Source organism: Mastigoproctus giganteus, chromosome 2, assembly GCF_048544385.1.
Source record: "Mastigoproctus giganteus isolate SK-2022 chromosome 2, ASM4854438v1, whole genome shotgun sequence".
NCBI lineage: Eukaryota > Metazoa > Arthropoda > Arachnida > Uropygi > Thelyphonidae > Mastigoproctus > Mastigoproctus giganteus.
This window is the reverse complement of record NC_143576.1, coordinates 7652023-7674818: the sequence shown is the minus strand read 5'-3', so window position 1 is coordinate 7674818 and position 22796 is coordinate 7652023. Positions and strand designations below refer to the sequence as shown.

The 22796-nt window shown below is 42.5% G+C and overlaps 1 protein-coding gene across 2 annotated transcripts in view; it reads right to left on the bottom strand.

The window, feature by feature from the left end:
• Positions 1-2344, bottom strand: part of BCL7-like (chromatin remodeling complex subunit BCL7B-like protein) — a 71725-nt gene extending 69381 nt beyond the window's left edge. For both annotated transcript variants that reach the window (XM_090390350.1, XM_090390349.1), the window contains exon 1: positions 2113-2344. In XM_090390350.1, the coding sequence (XP_090246476.1) occupies positions 2113-2158 (46 nt within the window). In that variant the 5' untranslated portion in view covers positions 2159-2344. The remainder of the gene's footprint in view (positions 1-2112) is intronic.
• Positions 2345-22796: the final 20452 nt, after the last annotated feature.

The window sequence follows — 22796 nt, the reverse complement described above, 5'->3', positions numbered from 1 at the left end:
GTAGTGGGCATTCTTTCTGGGATTTTTGTAAGGTGCTTTCACTAAGTTACCTTGCTTTCTCTGCCACTGAGATAGCAAGACAACAGATCAGCACTACAAGAGAAGAAAACTGGTCTGCCAGAATAGAGTTGTAGTTTACCATGCACAATGTAGTAAACAATCTTTTCCTTCCAAAAAAAGTCTTGCTTCCACCATCCCATATCAAGCTGGGATTAGTCAAGCATTGGATCCTCAAGGTGACCTTCAAGCATATACAATCTATGTTTACAGTTACTTGTGAGTTATGCCATTTGCCTACAGAATTAACTCCTCCCCACCCCTGCACTACATTATGATGGTGCCTCCATAGCCAGGTGGGCAGGAGCAGCAGTGTGAAGCACATGCTTCTTGATTAGACCAGGGTTCGAGCCCATGACCACCAAATACGGAGGATGCGAAAAGGTCAGGGAATGACCACCGCACATCCCCGGAGCAATATGGCCTTAGTTGCTAATGCTCCTAAAAACCAAATAATAGCAAAAACATAACAACAGCACTACATTATGGAGAAAATATTTATGTATTCTTCAAATACTGTTTATTTACACAGTAGAGATTTAGTTAAGATGATGCTGATAACTGTTAATCGCCTACTGCTAACTGCCTGAGAGAACGTAAATTCAAAGTGAAAAAAGACAGTTGTAGAATAGATGTGCAGAAATTTGTCTTTAGACAGTGGGTGGTTGATTGCTGGAACAAACTTCCATCTGTTGTTGAAGATGACAGCTTAAATAAATTCAAGGCAGAACTAGATAAACATTTGGAGTGAATAGATGGGTGAAATGGGAAGGATTTTTTTTGGCTGATGCTGTATAAGCTTGCTTTCTTGCATCATAGGCCTCTACTAATGTTAAAACTGTTCAGTTATAAGCATCACTGCAAGGGCCAGTAAAGGATGTCCTGCAAGGAATATTATCCCACAAATATCAGATTGTATATGCTGGAACAAAATTTTAGCAAAAATATTTTTATTGGTAATAATAATAACTGTTTATTTGCTGCCAGTCAGAAGTAAAAAACAGTAAGTTGCGTCAAAACAAGGAGCTAAGGAACACAGGTCTGGACAAAATAGGTTGGCCAAAGTTCACACTAGAGCAGAGACAAAAGCTCAGAAAAGACACTATTGACAAGCATAGCACTTCAATAGACAGCCAGGGAATAGTTATAGGGGCTGACATAAACAGTGCATAAAAAAAGTGACAAACAGTGACATAAAAACAGCGACATAAAATAAACAAAGTAACAATAAAATAATTTAAAATAAAAAACAAATAGCATTAGCATTAGTAGAGGCATTTGATGCAAGAAAGCAAGCTTATGCAGCATCAGCCAAAAAAAAAAAAAAAAAAAAACCACTTCCACTTCACCCCTCTGTTCGTTCAAAATACCTGTCCAGCTGAGCCTTAAACTTATTTAGGCTATCAACCTCCACCACAAGGGATGGAAGTCTGTTCCACCAACCAACCACCCGCTGGCTAAAGGCAAAAGGCAAATGGAAAGGCCTTAATATGAAAATTAGTTCATTCATTTTAATACCATTATTGATAAAATAGTTTTGTTTACATATGTGACCGGCATTTTTGACAGAATTCGGAATGCCACTAGTTGAATCAAACCTTTTAATATAACTGAAACTATGAATTCTCAGTTGGCTCAGAGTTAATTACCTATTACAGTATTTTAATGCAAGGATGAACAGACAAGAAAAAAATATTATAAACTCCATTATAATGTAACTGATGACTGCTCAGTTACATTATAATGGAGGAAAAAGTCACGAAAAAATATCATACAACTGCACCCACGTGAATGGATTTAAACACCCGGCGATTCGTCAATTGATCTCAGGTTAACGAATTCAGAAAAAAAAAAAAAAAAAACATTAATACATTAGAATTAAATAACAAGTTTGTTATCGTATTTATTTGTTCAGAAATGGAAAAGGAAGTCTTAACCTCTACGATGAAAGCTAAAATTTGTGCTTATTATAATCATTTAAATTGCATTAGAGGGAAAATAATGATATTATTGTTAGTAGAGACAAAAAATCACCTTAAAATAACCCTGACGTACCATTTCCTGACTTTGTCGATGGCTTGCATAACCCTTTTAATGTCATCTTTCGCACGACTCCGAGTTTCAGCGCGTATTGATCTTGACATCATTTTTCTGAAAGGTTTATTTACTCTACAGAGATTAACTGGGATAACAGCTAATACTGTACAAGGGAAAACAACCACACAATACTACAGCAGCCTAAAGCTCAGGTCTACGGTAGCTATAACTCCACCTTGCATAGCACCTTCTGCATTTACCAATTCTTATCCCTACGAGGTACGCCAGAATCCCTAACATTCCCCACTATTTCTTATCAACGGAATAATGACTGGGTTACAAGACGAGACCACGTTTCATTCTTAATAAATATTCAGTGATTATGTCATTAATTTAAATAAATTAATTGAGATAAGTACATGACGAATTTGAAAAATACAACAACGATTTTTTTCCCCTTGTACGTAGCTAAACACATATATTGCTGGATCGTCAAAATAAAAATACTTTAAACAAATTGTTCATAAATAACAGAATATTAAATTTAAATATGTTATAGACGTTGCAAAAAAAAGTTGGCCACTGAACTTGGACTTCAGTGAACAAGAATTCACCGCTGAAGAAGAATGACAATTAACACCAAGACAAGGGAGGAATAATATAAAACGTCCTCGTTGTTGTAGTAGTAGTAGTGGCATGTGAGGCAAGAAAGCAAGTGTGTGAGCTTATGCAGCACAACCAAAAAAAAATTCACACAACCATTCCCTCTAAATGTTTGTCCACTTCCTCCTTAAATTTATTTAACCTCTCAACTTCCACAACGACAGATGGACGTTTGTTCCAGCAATTAACCACCCGCTGGCTAAAGGCAAATTTCTGCACATCTATTCTACACCTGTCTTTCCTTAATTTGAATTTATGTCCCTTATTCAGTTCAGGTTCGTAATCAAAAAAGTGGAAGAACCCCATCACAATTCAGCGTGCCCAACCCATTCAAGGCCTTATACACCTCAATCAGATCACCGCACAGGTGCCTAGTCTCCAGCCACTGCAATTTGCAGAACTTAAGGCTCTCCTGGTAAGAGTACCCTTTCATTTCCCTCACCAACCTTGTTGTCCTTCTCTGTATACACTCACGCAAATCAACATCCTTCCTAAAATGAGGCCTTCAGAACTGCACGCAGTACTTATTTATTTTGGTCCTAGACACTGAAATCCCAGGAAAGTAGGTGGCAGGACCTGCCACGGTACTGATTCAATTACTGGTAACAACCAGCCGGCTTTCCGTGGCTAGTATTGGTAACGTCGAACTCCACTAGGGGTCCGGCGGCTAACAGGCCAGATGAACAATGGGCACAACATACTACATAGTATATATCCCACACACATTTAAATCTCTGGCCCGACCAATACAGAGAACATACGCGGAGATGGAAGAAATCCCAGGAACCATTAGATCCTCAATATACCAAATACCAAACATGGCTACACATACTAGCAAATGGAAGAACTGGAAACACAACTGAAGGATGACAAATTCCAATATATGGAATGACCTTCTAGTCCCCCAGTCGGAGTGTTAGGAATCTTAACTTACGCCACTTCGCTATCTAAACCAGGTGCCCTAACTTGATTTCTTTAAATCCCCATCCACTGGCAGGGGGGGGGGAGTAGACGGGATTCTACTGCTCTTCCTTCCCTCCCATCCCTCCTCTCTTCTCCTGGTGGGGCCTGTCCCCACTGATCGTCATCGGTACGGTCAGAAGGGCGATTGTGCTGCAACTAGCTGGTAATTGGAATGCTGGTGATGGGAGTAATGTGTCACAACACACAGTATATTGATTCTTGCTGAAAATTGGGCTGCGTAACCACAGGTCGCTCTGAGTGCCCATGCTAACCACGCTTCACCGGCGACAGCGCCTACAACCGTCAAGCGAGCATCGAAACTGGACCTTGAGTGATTGATTGGAAGAAAGTCGTCTAGCCTGATGAATCGCATTTCCTGTTGCACCATGTGGACGGCCGGTTATGTGTTCGTCGTTTACCTGGGGTAGTGATGCCGCCTGGGTGCACCATGGAATGAACGCAAGCTGTGGTGGCGGTGTCATGCTTTGGGCAATGTTCTCCTGGGATACCCTGGGCCCAACATCCATGTGCCGAGCACTCTGACGTCTATCACCTACCTAAACATCATTGCTGACCAGGTATACCCTTTCATCTTTTATTGTCCCCTAATCTCTCTCTGGTCCCCCAGCCTTCAGTCTCACCCGTACTCAAACTTAACTTACCACATATACCCATAAAATAACCTAATTGAACTAGTGCAAAATTTAACCCCCTCACTTAAATCTATACCCCTATTAGGCTGTAAATTCAATACAATGCTCCCTTTATATATATACACGGTGTCTCAAAAATATTGGTACAAACGTTTAGGGGAGGTAGGTAACATCTAAAGGAATGTGAATCGCATAGGAACCCATAACCGGAACCATCACCGTAAGTCGGTAGACGGCGCGGTAGTCGCCGCACGAAGAGCATGCATCGATATACGAACTGTGAGCTGGCAGACATGCATCTAGTGTATGGATTAGCAGAGGGCAATGAACGAGCCACTCAACGAATTTATGGAGAACGCTTCCCAGACAGACAGACAGACATGTACTGGACCACCATTTGTTTGTGCGTGTGCATCAAAATTTGTGCGATTATGGGTCATTTAGAGGTGACAGGAGTAGTGCGGGATGACCACGTTCGATGCGAACTCTCGCCATGGAAGAGAGTGTGTTGAATGCCGTCCAGAATAATCACCAGCATACGTGCCGTTGCCTCTGCCTTAGGATTTTCTCGTTGCAGTATACAATGTGTCTGGCATGACGATTCCATACAACCCTTTCATCTCAAAGGGTTCAGTTACTGCTCCCCCATGATCATCCTGCACGTGTGGCTTTTGCGCAGTGGTTTCTCCAAGAAAGTGTTCAAGACATGAATTTTCCAGCCTATGTTTTGTTCACGGATGAGGCATATTTCACTCAGGAAGGCTTATTCAATCAGCACAATGCTCATGTGTGGGATCACGATAACCCACATTGTGTGCGCCCCTATTGCGGCACAACATCACTTCGCAATAAATGTGTGAGCAAGTATGGTCGGTGACTGCTTAGTCGGCCCATACCTGTTACCATCCCGCATGAACTCCACTTTCTTGATGACGATGTTCCAGCAAATGTGAGATGCAACATTTGGTTTCAACATGACGGGGCACCTGTCCATTATGGAAGGTGTGCTCGTGATCATTTGAACAGGAGTTTTGGGCGTCGGTGGATTGGCCATGGTGGACCCGTTGCCTGGCCTACACCTCACCTCATTTATCGAGCTTTCATTTCTTTCTGTGGGGGGAGCCCTCAAATCTATCGTGTATGAATCGCCTGTGGAGACGGAAATGGATCTCGTGGCGAGACTCATCTGCGCTGCTGCTACTGTCAAAGAAACTCCAGGTGTGTTCGACCGTGTCCGCCAATCCATGCTGCATCGGTGTCACGCATGCATCGCGTCATATGGTGGAACCTTCGAGCATCTGTTGTAACATCATGAAATGCATTCATCTCGTACTCCATTGTTAATATTATGTCAAATAAATGTTTGCCACTAATTACTGTCTCGTGTCATTTCTGCTTCTTGTGCCTCTGCTACTACTTTCCCGTGACGTTTCCGGTTATGGGTTCCTATGCGATTCACATTCCTTTAGTTGTTACCTCCACCCCCTAAACGTTTGTACCTATATTTTTGACACACCCTGTTTATACAAGTATATTGCGAAGACACCCTGTATATTGCGAAGTGATGTTGTGCCGCATGGGACGGGTTTTCGTGAGCCCACACATTAGCATTGTGCTGATTGAATAAGCCTTCCCGAGTGAAATAAGCCTCATCCGTGACCAAAACATAGGCTGGAAAATTCGTCTTGTACACTTTCTTGGAGAAATCACTGCGCAAAAGCCACACGTGCAGGATGATCTTGGGGGAGCAGTACCTGAACCCTTTGGCAATGAAGGGGAGTAAGGAATCGTCGTGCCAGACACACTGTACACTGCAACGAGACACTCCTAAAGCAGAGGCAATGGCACGTGTGCTGGTAGTAGGATTATTCTGGAAGGCATTCAACACACTTTCTTAAATGGCGGGAGTCGCGTCGAACGTGGTCTGCCTGCACTACTCCTGTTACCTCTAAATTACCCATAATCGCACATATTTTGATGCACACGTGCAAACAAACGGTGATCCGGTACATGTCTGTCTGGGAAGCGTTCTCCATAAATTCGTTGAGCAGCTCGTCCATTGGCCTCTGCTAATACATACAATAGGTGCATGTCTGCCAGCTCACAGTTCGCATATCGATGCATGCTCTTCGTGCGGCGACTACTGCTTGAATGAGTAAACCCGAAATTTTCCCCCTCCTGAACTGATGAACAGCGCCGTCTACCGACTTATGGTGACGTTTCCGGTTATGGGTTCCTATGCGATTCATAGTCCTTTAGATGTTACCTACCTCCCCTAAACGTTTGTACCAATATTTTTGAGACACCCTGTGTATATATATATATATGTACGCCAATGAGCCCAAACATTATGACCACCTACATAATATGATGTTGGTCCTTCACGTGCAGCCAAAACAGCTCGTACCCAGTGAGGCATGGACGCTACAAGATTTCTAAATGTGTCTTGTGGTATCTGGTACCAACTGGTAACTAGCAGATCCTTTAACTGCTGTAAGGTCCGTGGTTGAGATGCCGCCGATCATAGTTGCTGTTCCAACAAAACCACAGATTCTCGATGGGATTGATGTCTGGGGAATTTGTAGGCCAGGGCAATACCTGGAAGTCTTCCTCATGTTCCGAGAACCAGTCAACCAATCCGAGCGGTGTAGCATGGCACATTATCCTGTTGAAAGACGGCACTGCCAGAGAGGAAGCCTGTTGCCATGAAAGGTTGTACCTGGTCAGCAATGATGTTTAGGTAAAGTGTAAAGTGAAGTATAAAGTGTGTTTAGGATCAAACGGCACCAGGGGTTTCCCCCATCTCTGCGTAGTTTACATTGTGGTGTGATACAGTTCACTGCAAAGGCCAGAGATTTAAAAGTATATGGATCTTGAGGTGTGTGATGTCGTATACCGTTGTTCTTCTGGTCATTTAGCCACCAGACCCCTGCTGAGGCCCGACGTTGCCCACACTTCGCCCCGTGGAGGCAGACCAGGTACCCAGTAGTTGTAGTTTACCCTGGCAGGTCCTGCCACCTAGTTTCCTGAGATTTCAGTGGCTAGAACCTAAAAAAAAAAAAAAAAAAAACCCTTTGCGTGGGTTGATCGCTAGATTGAAAGACCGAAATGTGAGTGAACTTAATTTGGAACTATTAAACCTGTGGGGTATACGCTGGCGAGCAGATAGAGAGGGAGAGGAGACTGAAGATTGGGGGGAGAAAGACAGAACAAATGGGGGTCAATAGAGAAGAGTACCCCATTAAAAGTCAGTGGGGCATACCCATACCCCACCAGGAGAAAATCAGGGTTGGCGAGTAGGGAAGGAGGCAGGAGGGGCAGCCTCCGGCCTCCTCCCCTACCGCCAAGGGAGGGGGAAAAGAAAGATGGGTCCAGCAAGAGCGCCGGCACCGATTGCCATTATGGCTGGCATATGCAGAAAGCTCTGCGGTTTTATTGGGCTGGTTGGAATTTAGCTGAGTAGAAAGTCACTCGTGAGGCTGTGGCCCATCCGGAGGAGGTACATATCTGGTGTGCCCTTTCTTGGGTGAGGTCCGGTTCGTGTGATCCTCTTATCATGGGTTTATTTTTATTATTATTATTTTTTTTTTTATTTTTTTCTTTTTTTGCTGTCATAGGATTCATTTCATGGTCGCTGCTGTTGCGGTGGTGGAGATGTTTAGGTAGGTGGTAGACATCAGGATACCTGGCACATGGATGACTGGGCACAGGCTATCCCAACAGAACATCTCTGAAAGCATGACACCGCCGCCACAGCATGTTTTCATCCCATGGTGCATCCAGGCACCATCATTTCCACAGGTAAACGACAAACACGTACCCGGACGTCCACATGGTGCAACAGGAAATGGGATTCTTCTGATCAGATAACCTTCTTTCAAACAATCACTCTAGGTCCAGTTTCGATACTCGCGTGCCCATTGTTGGCGCTGTCGCCGATGAAGCGTGGTTAGCATGGGCACTCAGAGCGCCCTGCAGCTACGCAGTCCCATTCTCAGCAAGGTTCCATCTAGTGTGGGTTGTGCCATATTACTCCCATCACCAGCATTCCAATTACTGACCAGTTAGCATTAGCATTAGCATTAATAGAGGCATATGACGCAAGCTTATGCAGCATCAGCCAAAAGAAAAAAAGGAAAACCACTTCCACTTCACCCCTCCGTTCGTTCGAAATACCTGTCCAGCTGAGCCTTAAATTTATTTAGGCTATCAACTTCCGCGACAAGGGATGCAAGTCTGTTGCACCAACCAACTACCCGCTGGCTAAAGGCAAATTTCTGCACGTCTATCCTACATCTGTCTTTCCTCAATCTGAATTTATGCCCTCTCAGGTGATTATTCTCAGCAAGAGGAAGAGTCCCATCAGCATTGAGCATCCTCACACCATTCAAAGCTTTATACACCTCTATCAGATCAACTCGCCGCTGCCTAGTCTCCAGACACTGTAATTTGCAAAACTTAAGCCTTTCTTCATAAGAGCAACCCTTTGTTCCATTCACTAATCTTGTTGCCCTTCTCTGTACTCGTTCCAGCCGCTCTACATCCTTCTTGAAATGAGGCCTCCAGACCTGTATAGGGTACTCAATGTGTGGCCTGACCATTGCCTTATACAAGGGAATAATCACCTCCTTATCCCTGCTAGAAAAATTTCTGTACATCATTGACAAGACACCATGAGCTACTCTTGCAGCCCGTCTGCACTGCCCAGAGAACTTCATATCTGCCTGCAAAATTACCTCCAGGTCCTTTTCGTTCTCTACCACTGTCAGTGTAGTACCACAGAGTTGATACGTTGCTCTGGGGGTTGCTGTTTCCAGAATGTAGTACTTTACATTTGTCAATGCTAAACTTCATTTGCCACCTCTCAGCCCATCTTCTCAATCTTTCCAGATCCTGTTGCAGCAGTATAGCGTCATTAGTGTCCTTAACAACCCTGCCAACATTATCGTCTGCAAATCTGGACATTAAGCTTGATATACCATCATCAATATCATTTATAAATACAGAAAACAATAATGGACCCAACACTGAACCCTGAGGAACTCCACTAATAACATTAGTCCACGATGAGTAGTGTCCATTAATTACCACTCTCTGTCTTCTTCCCCTCAACCATCCCTTTATCCATAGCAGCAATTTGCGTCCAATGCCACTCTGCTCCAATTTGTGCAGCAGTGTTGAATGTGCAACAGTATCAAAAGCCTTTCTAAGATCCATATATATAACATCAAACTTATTCCCTGCATCCAGTTCTTTTGTGACTGCATCATAGAATCCAATCAAATTGATTAGGCAAGACTTTCCCTTAACAAAACCATGCTGTGTCCGAGCTATAACTGAAGCCTTGTCTAGATGATCCTGCAGTGCTTCTTTAACCAGTGCCTCCATTAATTTTCCTGTAACAGAGGTTATACTCACAGGTCTATAATTACTTGTGTCAGCCTTTGATCCTCCTTTATGACTTGGGGGGTCACATTTGCAGATCTCTAGTATATGGGTACCTCCCTTGAAACCAAAGAAGCTCTCATAATTATGGCTAAGTGTTTGCTTACTTCCTTTGCTGCCTCCTTTAATATAACTGGATAGATCCCATCCACCCAGGGTGCCTTTTTTATGTTAATTGTCAACAATATCTCCTCCACTTTCCTCTCAGTTATTACAAAATCATCTAGCTCACTGCCAGAGTTTACTTCACCTCTGGCAATCCCCTTCCTGAATCTCTTCATGTGTGAATGTAGATGCAAAATACTCGTTTAATTTGTTAGCCACCTGAGCAGGATCCTCAACTTTTGAACCACCTATATCCAGTGGACCAATCTGATTCATCCCTTTCCTTCTAGAGTTTACATAGGTAAAGAACTCTTTTTTGTTTCTCTTTGCATCCTTTGTCAAGGATTTCTCATAATCTGCTTTGGCCTGCCTAATCTGCTTTGTAACTTGGTTAAAGAGCAGCTTATATCTATCATAGGCTTCCATGTCACCATTAATTTATATATATCCCAGGCATTTTTCTTCTCTGCCACATGTCTCATTAGTTCATCTGATATCCAATAAAGCCTAAACCTTGAACAACATTTCTTAGTTGGTATGTAAAGCCTAGTTGCTTCCAAGATTAATTCTTTGAATGCTTCCCATTTTGAATTTGCTGTTGGTAACATCATCAGTTGGTCCCACTGTATTGAATTTAAATACTGTCTCAGACCATCGTAGTTGCCTTTACGAAAGCAAAAACCCTTCCCTTTTTCCCTGATGGTAGTTACCTCTTTGAGTAAATCCCACTTGAGCACACTGTGATCACTGCCACGTAGTGGTTCCTTTATCTAAAGATTCTTAATGCATGAAGAATCACTACTAATAATCAGATCAAGAGTATTACTCGCTCTAGTTGCCTCCCGAACATTCTGATGTAGAAATCAATCATCCAATAAATCCACAAAAGCCTTGCTAGTGTGTGAGTGACCAATCCAAAAATTCCAGTCAATATCTCGGAAATTAAAATCCCCCATTATAACACTCTCTGATTTATTGGCCCACTCTATTTCCCTCTACAGTTTCTTATTATACTCATCAGAATCATTAGGCCTACAGCACACTCCTACTCTCAATTTTGATCTACCAATGCTTATGTCACACCAAACTGACTCGAAAATGCACTGTCCAGCGATGTCGACTGGCTTCACTTCCTTGGATTTTATGTGTTTCTTAACTAATAGAATAATCCCTCCTTACTTCCTATCCTCTCTATCCTTTATGTACACATTGTACTCCCCAAATTCCAGTTCTCCATTTCTTATTTCTGTGTGACACCACTTGTCTGATGTTCCAACAATATCTGCCTTTGATGTTTTAAGCAATACCTCAAATTCATCAAATTTATTTTCCAAACTCCTAGCATTGGTGTACACGCAAGTATACTTGCACCTGTTCCTATTCTTAGCTATCCTAATACAACCATGTGTTTACTTGTACCGCAATGACTCCCAGCAGTTTCTAAATTATCCTGCATCTTGTTTTCCAGGCTGCTGCTCATTCCAATAGAAGCAATGCAAGAATCACTTTTACCTCTGCCTGCGGCTACTGTTAAACTATTAGTCCTTGTATCCCCCTCAAGCTATCAGTTTTCCGACCCACCTAACACTGCCTCGATAGCATCAGCAAATATTCTTGCACCCTTTCTATTGAAGTGTATCGCATCCCTGTAGAAGCAGTCTCTCCTGTTAACAAGTACAGACCAGGCTGAAAAAAAATTCTACCCCTTGAGCCTTGCACAATCGTTCTAGGGCCGAACTGATCGACAGGGCTTTCATCATATACTCCCTCCTATCGTGTCCGGGCAGAATTGCAGACACTTTCAAATTCAACCCTAATTGATGGCTTTTTTCAACAGTGATCTGTACTTGTTAAGTAATTCTGCCGGTTTCCTACTGTTAATATCATTAGTGCCAATGTGTACAACAATATCACCTTTTGTGTCCTTAAAAGATGATATCCGCTCTACAACGTCATCACCCTTTGCCCCTGGCAGAAATACCCTGGTCCTGTTCCACCTATGCTTTTTATGAAGAATGTTCCCCATTTCCGCAACAATAGAGTCCCAACTACTACTAGTTCCTGTGGTACCAGTGCATTCTGCCTTGGGGGTTGCCGCTGTGTTGCGTGATGACCAAGTGGAAGCTCTGGCGTTGACGTGGGCAGCTGAGAGCTTAATGGGCCCTCAATTTAGATCCTTCGAGGGCATCCACCCTGTCCTTCAAGCTCTCATATAGGCCTATAACAACGCTGAGTTGTCACCTGATTTCCTTACACTCTTTACATCGCGCACACACAAAAACATCTCCCGTGGCAATATCATGTCCCATACCGGATTGATCCACAAACATCATGCAAGCAGTGCATTTTAAAAGGCTGTGATTCAGAGGGCAACTTCCCCCCTCAGTTCTCCCCTGAGCCACAGCACTCCCATTAGCTTAATCCTTTTGCTTTGTCAGTTGCACCACAGTCGCCCTTCTGTTGCCATGGTCCATCCGGAAGAGCTTTCGCTCACCTCGAACGTTGATGAGCCGCGGTCGTCCAACACCTCGCCGATGGTTCGTGGGTTTGCCCTCTTCGGACCACTTTCAGAAGGTATTAACCTGCCGTTTCAGATATCTGATTTACCCAGAAGTCTCCTAATTACCAAAATTGGAAATATACCCAGTGGGCAGGAACACCTCTACATAATTGACGAAACCAACTACAAAGCCTTCACTACTTTTGCCCAGACTGTATTTGAAATGCGTCAAATTCACCTACAGCAAACTGTTCAACGCACCCCCATCTTATAATGAACCCAAAACTCAATTCACAGAACATATCCTGAATGGAATCAAAGAAAACACAAACAGAATATTGATCTTTGTCATGACCTAACAGGAATCTCTCGACGTTCACAAAGGAAGCTATCTGACAAACCCACGAACCCAAAAAGGACTTTTCTACAATAGCCACAAGAACTCCAAGCAATCCTTGAGTTTCATGAATCCATGTGCCTCCTCTCATCCCCTAAGAGAAGATTATCCAAGTCCCAGTGTGGGACACTGCTCATTGCCTACAAGTCACCCTTGGATGAAGAAGATTAAATTGTTGACCCTGGGCCCCTTGCCCATTGTGGGACCCACTCACTTGCTGGCACCTCTTCTCTTCAAGGTGTATGACAATATCTGATTTTCCTACTTGTGCAGGAACTCATATAAATACTCCTCTGGGAGTGGGGCTGGCATTTGACTTTCAAATGCAGGATCATGCTATTAGGCAATCTGACTTTGTGGGTCACTTGACCTCACAACCTTTTCTCTTCTTCCTGAGGTAGGGTGGGCTCCCCCCAGGGGGGGAGCCCACCCTACCTCACCCTCTCTCTTCTGCTTACCTTCTTTCTTCTCCTCAATCTCTCACCCCTTCTCCTATTTCAAAAAAAAAAAAAAAAAAAAAAAAAAAAATTTTTTTTTATTATTTTTTTTATTTTTATTTATTTTATTTTATTTATTTATTTTATTTTTTTTATTTTATTTTTTTATTTTATTTTTTTTATTTATTTATTTTTTTTTTATTATTATTATTATTATTATTTTTTATTATTATTATTATTTTTAATTTTTTTATATTATTTATTATTTTTATTTTTATTTTATTTTATTATTATTCTTTTTTATTTTATTTTATTATTATTATTTTTTTTTTTCTCGGCCCTCCCTGGGAAGCTCAGGCTAACCCCAGGGTCGGCCAGCCAGAGTTCTCTTTCCACATACCTGGTCCGGCTCCCAGTGCCAGTGACGGTAACTAGCAGTCTGTGGTGTTCCACAGACCCTAGGCTAAGCGGCCAGATGAACAACATAACCCGCACTAAGCAAACATGAACATACACTAACATATGATATCTGGCCTTGACAGTACTGTACTGTCTTACTTCACAAGAGATTCAAATGCGGAGTTGTGCGAAAGCACCGGTGCCGCTTGTCAAAAAACACTATGTCACTATGTCACTATGCTCTGACCCAGTCGTATGGCCATTGCAATTTGGCCTTTGTTAAACTCTCTTAAGTCCATTGTCTTTCCCATCTAAAGACCAAGAGTAACACTGATTAACGGAGCTCAGTATCGGGTGTTTTTCATACTGTGTCCCGACCCACGCACGCACCATTAGTTGCAGTTGCTTCGACTGCATAACGACTCGCTGTTCATAATGTTTTGGCTCATCAATGTGTATATACATATATAAATAACTTTGCCACTGAAATCTTCGAAAATTAGGTGGGAGGGCCTGCCAGAGTACTTAAAAATCTACTGGGTGCCTGACTTGCCTCCTTGCAGCAAAATGTGGGCAATGGTGGTTCCCACTAGGGGCACAACAGCTAAATGGTCAGAAGAACAAAAGAACATAACACAACACACATTCCACTCCCCACACACTTTTAAATTTCTGGCCTCCACAGTATACTGTGATGCACAAACAGAGTATACAATGAGATGCGGGAAACTCCTGGTGCAGTCACACAGCTAACACACTTTATACATTACACTTATGGCTTCACACCAGGGTGATTTCCAGAAGAGGCGCTGTTTGACTTCGTCCTCCACATTGAAAACTCCACATCTAAATTTGAACAGGCCATTTTGGTGTATTTTGAGGGTGTCATCGAGACTGTCTGGTGGGAGGCAAACAACAGAAATCAGCTGGAAAGAAAGGCAAATCGCACCCTACAACTTCTATGGTGCTGGACCAATACCCACTTCCTTAGGATCTCTGCAACAAAAACAGACTCCATTCTCCTCAAGGGCGCCCTAGATTATAAGAGACATAGATCAAGATTTACAGTGCTAAACTGCGACTATACAAAGAATTAAAATACCTAGGAATAATCCTATACCCCACTCTCTCCTTCAACGCACATCTAAAATACATCAAGAAAACGATAAGGGGCTATACAACTCTTGTCATCAGAGTTGCAAAAAGGGACTGGGGGCTAAATAACAAGACCCTCAAGCTCTTTTACAAAGCTGCCTTCGTGCCGATAGCCACGTATGCTTCAGGAGCATGGTACACCAAGGTAACCATGGCTGTAAACTGCAGAATTCTCGATTCCATTCACAGAGCTATGCTGCTTGTGAGTACCCACGTGCTATAGGTGCTGGCTGTATCTCTACCATTGGACCTCGAGGTGGCTAGACGTGGAGTCCATCATAAACCCTCCAAAGGGATTGCCTGCTCCCTCATTGGCTTTGACACGAACCCTACTACCAACCGCCCGACAGAGAAAAAGAGACTCACCACTCATGCAGATCTGGCAGACCAGATGGGAGAACTCTTCAAAGGGTGAGATCGCCAGACGATTCTTCCCAAATGTCGACAAACTATACCCAACAGCACCGACATGGTTTGCGCCGGAACTCTACTCAACATTCCTGTTAACGGGACACGGTGCCTTCAACGCTAAACTCACATCTCTGATATTTACAGACGACCCAACCTGCAACTGTGGAGAGTTGGAGAGCTGGAAGCACCTATGCATGAATGGCAGCTCTATGATGACCTCCACTGTCAGCTCATTACCCACATCACCTTCTTGCCCAGAGATAGAGAGCAACACCTCATCGATGGAAGGCAGGAATATATCGCCTTCTCAAAGTTTGCCGAAGTCCTGTACAGAAGAAGACGTGACTTGAACACGCACCAACCACGTCGTGACCAGTAGCGACAGTAAGCAACACCAACAAAGATCCACCGGGTAACTATGAAGACTGACAAAAGAACTGAACAAAGGACGGACGGCTGCATGAACTGAGCACCCTAGCCCGGCTCTCTTTAACTCTCCTCCCTGGCAGGAGGGCAAGACATGTCGCCTCGTTCCCCAGCTGCCCCATCCTCTCTTTGGTGGGTCATACCCACTGCTCAACCTGGGATCACCTTCCCTGTTGTCCCAAATACTTCTGTCTGTGCGGGTAGCACAGTGATATCACCATCCTTCCCACACTGGGTGGAAAAAGCCAGGGTTCGAATCGCGTCGATGATGCGAAGAACTTTAATGGGCTTTTTTCACTCCGTGGCTGAGTTAATCGGTCTCAGGCATAGATATCAAGGTTTTTTCCCCCAAAACTGGGGTTTTTTTTGTCCAACAAAACAGACAAATCGACCATAGAACACACACACAGACATAAGACACAGCACGGCAGATGAATTTAATTATTCGGGTGGCTTAAATATAATAGTTTGGTTTTTTTAGTTGTCCACATACTTCTGCCCATCCCCTCCAGTCTTCAACCTTCCCACCCACTCTAACTTTTGCAACTGTGTAAATCAGCCCTCAGTCCAAATTTAACTCGATATCAAAATTCAAATCAATCTTTTAACCCTTTCAGTGTAGTTCTAGTAAAGCGATGTCCCACACATTTTTTTTTTTTTTTAGGTCCTAGCCACTGAAATCTCCGGAAAATAGGTGGCAGGGCCTGCCAGAGTGCTGAATATAAATCTACTGTGTACCCTGACCTGCCTCCATGCGGAAAGTGTGGGCAACAGGGAGTCCCCCTAGGGGCTCAACGGCTAAATGGTCAGAGATACAACATACCATGACATTACACAACAGGGCACTGCCCATATACTTTTTGTAAATCTCTGGCTTTCACAGACCTCTGTGCTACACCTACAATGCATACAACCTGGAGATGGGGGGGGAACCCCTGGTGTCATTAGACATCAAATACTTTACACTTTACACACTGTCTGGTGGGACAGTGCGTTGGCACGCCTCTGCCTAGCTAACTGTACCTCCCTCCTATGTGTACAAGCTCTTCCAGAACTATTTCACAGAGCACACTGTCGTGGTAAAATCCAACCTTCTGCAGATAAATATACCAACCTCTTGGGGTGCCCACAAGGTTCTGTGCTGGGGCTCTTTGTGTGGAACATGGTCTTGCACAGCTGGCTTTCTAAATCTTTTACAGGATGCAAAATTGTGGCGTTTGTAGACGACCTGACAGCAGCAGGAGCGTGGTTCCACCGGGGTCAGCAAGTAATAATGAAAGCCAAGGGCAACTCCATTCAATGTGCTATGCTCCTGGCCATGCACAGATTATGCTGAGCAGTGTCTACAGCTGCCATCCAGGTGTTAGCTGGAACTTTGCCGCTTGATCTATTTATAATCTTCAGAGGGCAAAACTTCAGAATTAAAAAGAAAATATCAATGAAGATGCACAGCATAGAACTAAATCTCAATGTTGACTCCAAAGCAGAAAGAGCTCACTGTTATAATGCATTCGTCAACATTTGGCAGACCAGATGGAATACCTCACAAACAGGCTCCGTTACCAGAAAATTCTTCCCTGATTCCACTTTCACAACTTCGAAAACGGTAAAGACCTAGCTTTCTCTAATCTTGGAATCCTCCTACTTGGTTATCGGACACAGATCCCTCAATGAAAAGTTACATCTACTGGGTTTGCTACCAACACGTCACTGTTTCTGCAGCAGGCCAAAAAACTGGAAACATCTTTTCGAATGCAGGTTTTACGACGACTTAAGGACCCTGCTGCAGGCTGTGCCAGGTATCTCGGAACATCAATCAGAGCCTCTACTCCAAACACCTGACAATCTAAAGGCATACCAATCCTATGCATCCCAACTTAAGGGATCCATATTCGCAGGTCGCCACCTCCTCTCTTCTTCTACTTTTTTTTTTTTTTTTTCATGCGCTCTACCTGGAGTTCCTACTCTAGTGCAGCTAGTTTATTTATTTTCATTTCATTTTATTTTTTCTTTATTTTAATAAATGTATTTTATTATTTCTTTATTTTAATATTTTATTTTTTATTTTATTAAATTATTATTTTTTTTGTTTAATTTGTTCTTCACGTGCTCTGCCTTGAGTTCCCACTCTAGTGAAGCCTAACTTATTATTTTTTTTTTCCTAACTGCACCATGGGTGATTTCCTCCCTTTCTTTTTTCCTTTATTAATTTTATAAATTCTTTATTAAATTATTTATTTTATTTTTTATTTATTTAAAATTTTTTTCTTCACTCTAGTGCAGCCTAATTTAAACTTATTATTATTTTCCTAACTGCACCAACCATGGGTGGTTTTTTCCCCTTTCTTTTTCCTCCTCCCTCTGGAATGAGCCCCCAGAGGAATCTGACATCACTATGTGGGTTAGAGTCTCTCTTGAGAGAGTACGTGTTTTGCTGGGATTGGCCCACCTTCCCGTGGTGTGGCTGATACTTCTGGGTTGCCAAGAGACCAGAACAGAACACACACCTACACCAACACATATCTGGTCCTTTACAGTTGATTCTGTTCTTCACAGTGATACGAGGCGGAGCTGAACTGACGTTCTAGGTGCTGCCCTTACATATACACATGTCCATGTTCTAAGAGTTGCCAGTAAACCTCACCAACTGTTTGCGCGGTAGCACAGTAGTATCGTCGCCGTCCTCCCCACACCGGGTGGAAAAGCCCCGGGTTCGAATCCCGTGGACGACGCGAAGAACTTCTATGGTTTTTTTTTTACTCCGTAGCTGAGTTAATCGGTCTCAATCGCAGATGGCAAGGTTATTTCCCTGGAAATTTCTGAGGTTTTTCGTCCAGAAAAGCAAGCAAATCGACCAGAGAATACACGAAATTTACAGACAAAATACGTGTGGATAGGTGAACCATGCATGATGGGTCCATGGACCCGTTTTACTTGGGCCACAAATGAAGGCGTCCATCGGCGTGCTGCACCTGGTATTTGGACTTATCAGATCAGCACACTCTTTTCCAGTCCTCCAGTGTCCAACCAGCATGTTGTTGACAGCACAGCAATCGCCGTCCACGATGATCAGCGGTGAGGAGAGTGTCTCTTGGGTCGTTTGCTGTGGAATCCCCTACGTCTGAGTGTGCAGTGCATTGTCATTTGGGACATTATTCTTGCGTTCCCCATACTGTATTGAAATGTCAACCGTCGCACAGCGACCTGCCGTTGAGTCCATACAACGCGCTGCATCCTTCGTTCGCTCACCACGAATATCCACATTGTATAATCCTTAACGGTTTTATTTTACACTCCCATAGTAGGCAGTGAGCAACAAGGCGTGCCGTTTGAAACTCCTTGATATCTTCACCATGTCCCATAACTGCTACATTGACTTTATACATTTCATATGTCACTTTTACTTGCACGTCCAGATGCAAATTACCATTTCTCTAGGGCATGAGGCTGTTTAGCTTTTTATACTGCGAGCCATGCGGAACTATAGTCCATTACAGATGACGTGGCCACAATTCAGTGATCACTGAATATATTTCATAAGCAATTGAAGCTGCCTAAAGTTCAGTTGTTGTTGTTGTTGTTGCAATAGGGTTTTAAGAGCATCAGCAACTAAGGCCATACTGCTCCTTATATACTGTTGTCTATAAATTGAGTATGTTCTGAGGTAGATTTTTTGTTTTCTGGAAGAAAAATCCGAGTTTCCGGAGGAAAAGACCATGTACCCTCCCTTGACACCGATTAACTCAGCCACGTTGTGAAAAAGACCCAATAAAATTCCTCACGTCATTGAGATGACTCGAACTCGAGTCTTTTCCACTCAGTGTGGGGAGGACGGCGATTCTACCAACCGTGCTACATTTTCATAAAATTTTATTTATTTATTTATATTTGTTACCTAGCACAATCTAAATTAATGTTTTTGCTAGATTGTATATAAATTTGCTTTTTTTATTTTTATCTATTTTAAATTTGCTATTTTTAATTACGGCTCAAAAGTGTTTATATACAGGGCATCCACAAATCTCCTTTACAAAATTAAAACATTATTGTGTAAATAGGGTACATGATACCACTTCCAGGTGACAAAAGAACTCTCATATTAGGGCCAGCCAACAGCTATCTATCTGCCCACGTGTATTATGTCCATAAATTACGTGTGCTCGTTTTGCTGGACAAAAAACCCGAGCTTCCGGGAAGGAACGTTGCTACCCACGACCAGAGGCCGACTAACTCTGCCACGGATAAAAAAAAAACCATAAAAATTTCTCGCGCTATTGACGGGATTTGAACCCGGGCCTTTTCTATCCGGTGTGGAGAAAGACAATGATAACCCCTCTGCTCCCTGTATAGCCCACTTCCAACTGATAAAATATTTTATTCACCACAAAAAAAAAAAAAAAAAAAAAAAAAAAATGGTGGTGAATAAAATGCAGTAGATGGCAGTATATTCGGAAAAGTGCAGTCACAATTCCACTTTGTTTTGTCATCGATGGGCGGCTTTCCTAACTTTAAGCTTCTATGGCATCAGCCAAAAAAAAAAAAAATAAAAATAAATAAATATCCCACACCACTCGTTGTTGTTATTGGGTTTTAGGAGTATCGCCGACTAAAGTGTATATTGTCTGTAAATTGCGTGTGTTCTGAGGTCGATTTTCTGTTTGCTGGACAAAAAAAAAAAAAAAAAAAAAAACAGTGAAAATAGGTTTCCGGGAGAAAAAACCAAGCTGTCCTCGTCTGAGACCGATTAACTCAGCCACGTTGTGAAAAACACCCATAAAAATTCCTCCCTTCATCAACGGGATTCGAACTCGGGTCTTTACCATTTGCTGTGGGGAGGACGGCAATCCTATCAACTGTGCTACCCAAGAGTGCCCCACGTCATTCGTGGCAACTCCTTTAATAATCTAGTTTTTTTTTTAAATATATTTAGCTACCACTTCCACAACACCAGATGGAAGTTTGTTCGAGCCATCATTCTCCTGGCTGAAAGCAAATTTGTAGAGCACTGTGCCTTCTCGGAGTTGGTAAAAATCCCCTATGATTACAATTTTGCAATTATGCTGCCATCAGGAACAGGCTCAAAGGGTTGTAGCGACCTCAGCTGTTTGGTTTGGCACCCCTTTCCCAATCTCAACTGTAAAAGTTGTTCGTTTCAAGAATAAAAAATAAACTTTTTGATAATTTTATTGTTTATTTCATTCAACTGATTTTATTAAAATCTTAAAATAAAAATATTATTAATTTAAATTTAATACAAATTTAATAAACTAGTGGCAAAATTTATTTATTACAAATTCATTAAATTTTCTGCTTCAAAGGTAAACTTTTCAGCCTTAACAGCTGTAAATTTTTTAATCATTTAATACAGGGCGATGACATGTTCAATTGATAAGGTTGACAATCCATCCACCCGATCTTGTGTCATCGTGTAACGCATGTAATCATTTTTCATCTTTGATAAAGCTTCCTTCAGCACCGTTCACTGAAACTGGCAACATTACAAGAACTACTGTATAAGCACAAGGAAAGGTATGCTATGATGCTATCAAATTTTCAGTGAGAAAAACTGCCTTCAAAATGGTTTCGTATATATTTTTATTCTTCTTATAAACTGATTACGAAGAAGACTTTCTGATCACCATTTATACGCAGAATTTCTAAATTCATACGACCTTTTCAGATAGATTAGACCAGTTTTATATTCGAGGTAGGAATAGTATGTATGTAGTAGTAGGATTTTAGGAACATCAGCGACTAAGGTCATACTGCTGCGTGTATATTGTGTCTAAATTGCATGTATTTTTAGGTCGATTTTCTGTATGCTGGACGAATAACCCGAGTTTCCAGGAGAAAAACCATGCTAATCTCGCCTGAGACCGACTAACTCAGCCACGTTGTGAAAAAGACCCATAAAAGTTCCTCTCATCTACAGGACTTCGAGGTAGATACCATAGACAACTGCAGAGGAGGGCCGTCCCGAGGGTACAAGGGGTGCACTGCCCAAGGACGACAACGTTCAAGGGACACCTGAAAACCTGAAACTTACGTTACGTTTTGTGGTACGTGAAAGTTACGTACCACAAACAAAAAAAGCATGCAAATATGAGTATATTAACAACTATTTTTTTAAATACATTTATATATGTAGACGCACTTTACAAATGCAGTATACATTACTTTGTTATATATGTTTATCAATGTTAACAATATCGTTGCCTACTACTACTACAAAAAAAAAAAAAAAAAAAAAGTTCGATTTACTGTTAAGTCCGCGTACCGCTTTTTATCTGCGAGATTAACAGAATCCACAGAACACATATCCACTCTTATTATAGGCTCTCTAAAGCCTATAATAAGAGTGGCCATACGAGTGTGTTCTATCTAGAGGTAGAACATACAAATATGTTCCCAATGGACAACTCGGCGCAGCCAACTGGGCATGGCAATCTCGACGCAGACCGAACTCAGCGCCAGCCAACTCGGCGTCACCCAACTTGGCGCTAATTACCAGGAAATTTTTTCCCAACGTGGCTATTATGAAAAAGACAACCACTTCACGGCTGAATCCAAACCTACAGACAACTTTTCTCCTCACAGAACATGGAGCCTTGTGGGATCTGGGAATCCAGAAAGACACACTCTGTTCTTGTGGGGATGAGGAAACTTGGCACCACGTCATGAACATTTGTCCAATCTATCTTGACCTTAGATTTAACCTACTCCAAGCGCTGGGTATCACGACACTGCAACCTGAACATCAGCTTATCGCATCCAAAGAAGCCTTCCAAGAATTGACCTCCTATGCTAAAGCTGTATTCCCACGCCGCATCTTTCAAAGGCTACATCTACCGTGAACGCAACTACTTTGAACACAGCGCCTGCTTGCACTACCCAAAGTGCAGTTTTCAGGCTGCAGTCCATACCCCTTACCATAGGCGCTCGTGATCTCACCACATTCTCTTGGCTTTCTTCTTTTTTGTTGGTTCGATCCGCCCGGAGTGGTCTCCTGTGCCATCGACCTGTGTCTATTGACAAGGCATATCGCGATGACATCTTGGCCTATCTTTCTGTTTGTGACGGACGATTGTGTAAGTGCCGGTCCTAGTTAGACGATGTTATTTTATGTTCTGCTCAACTTGTAGACCTTT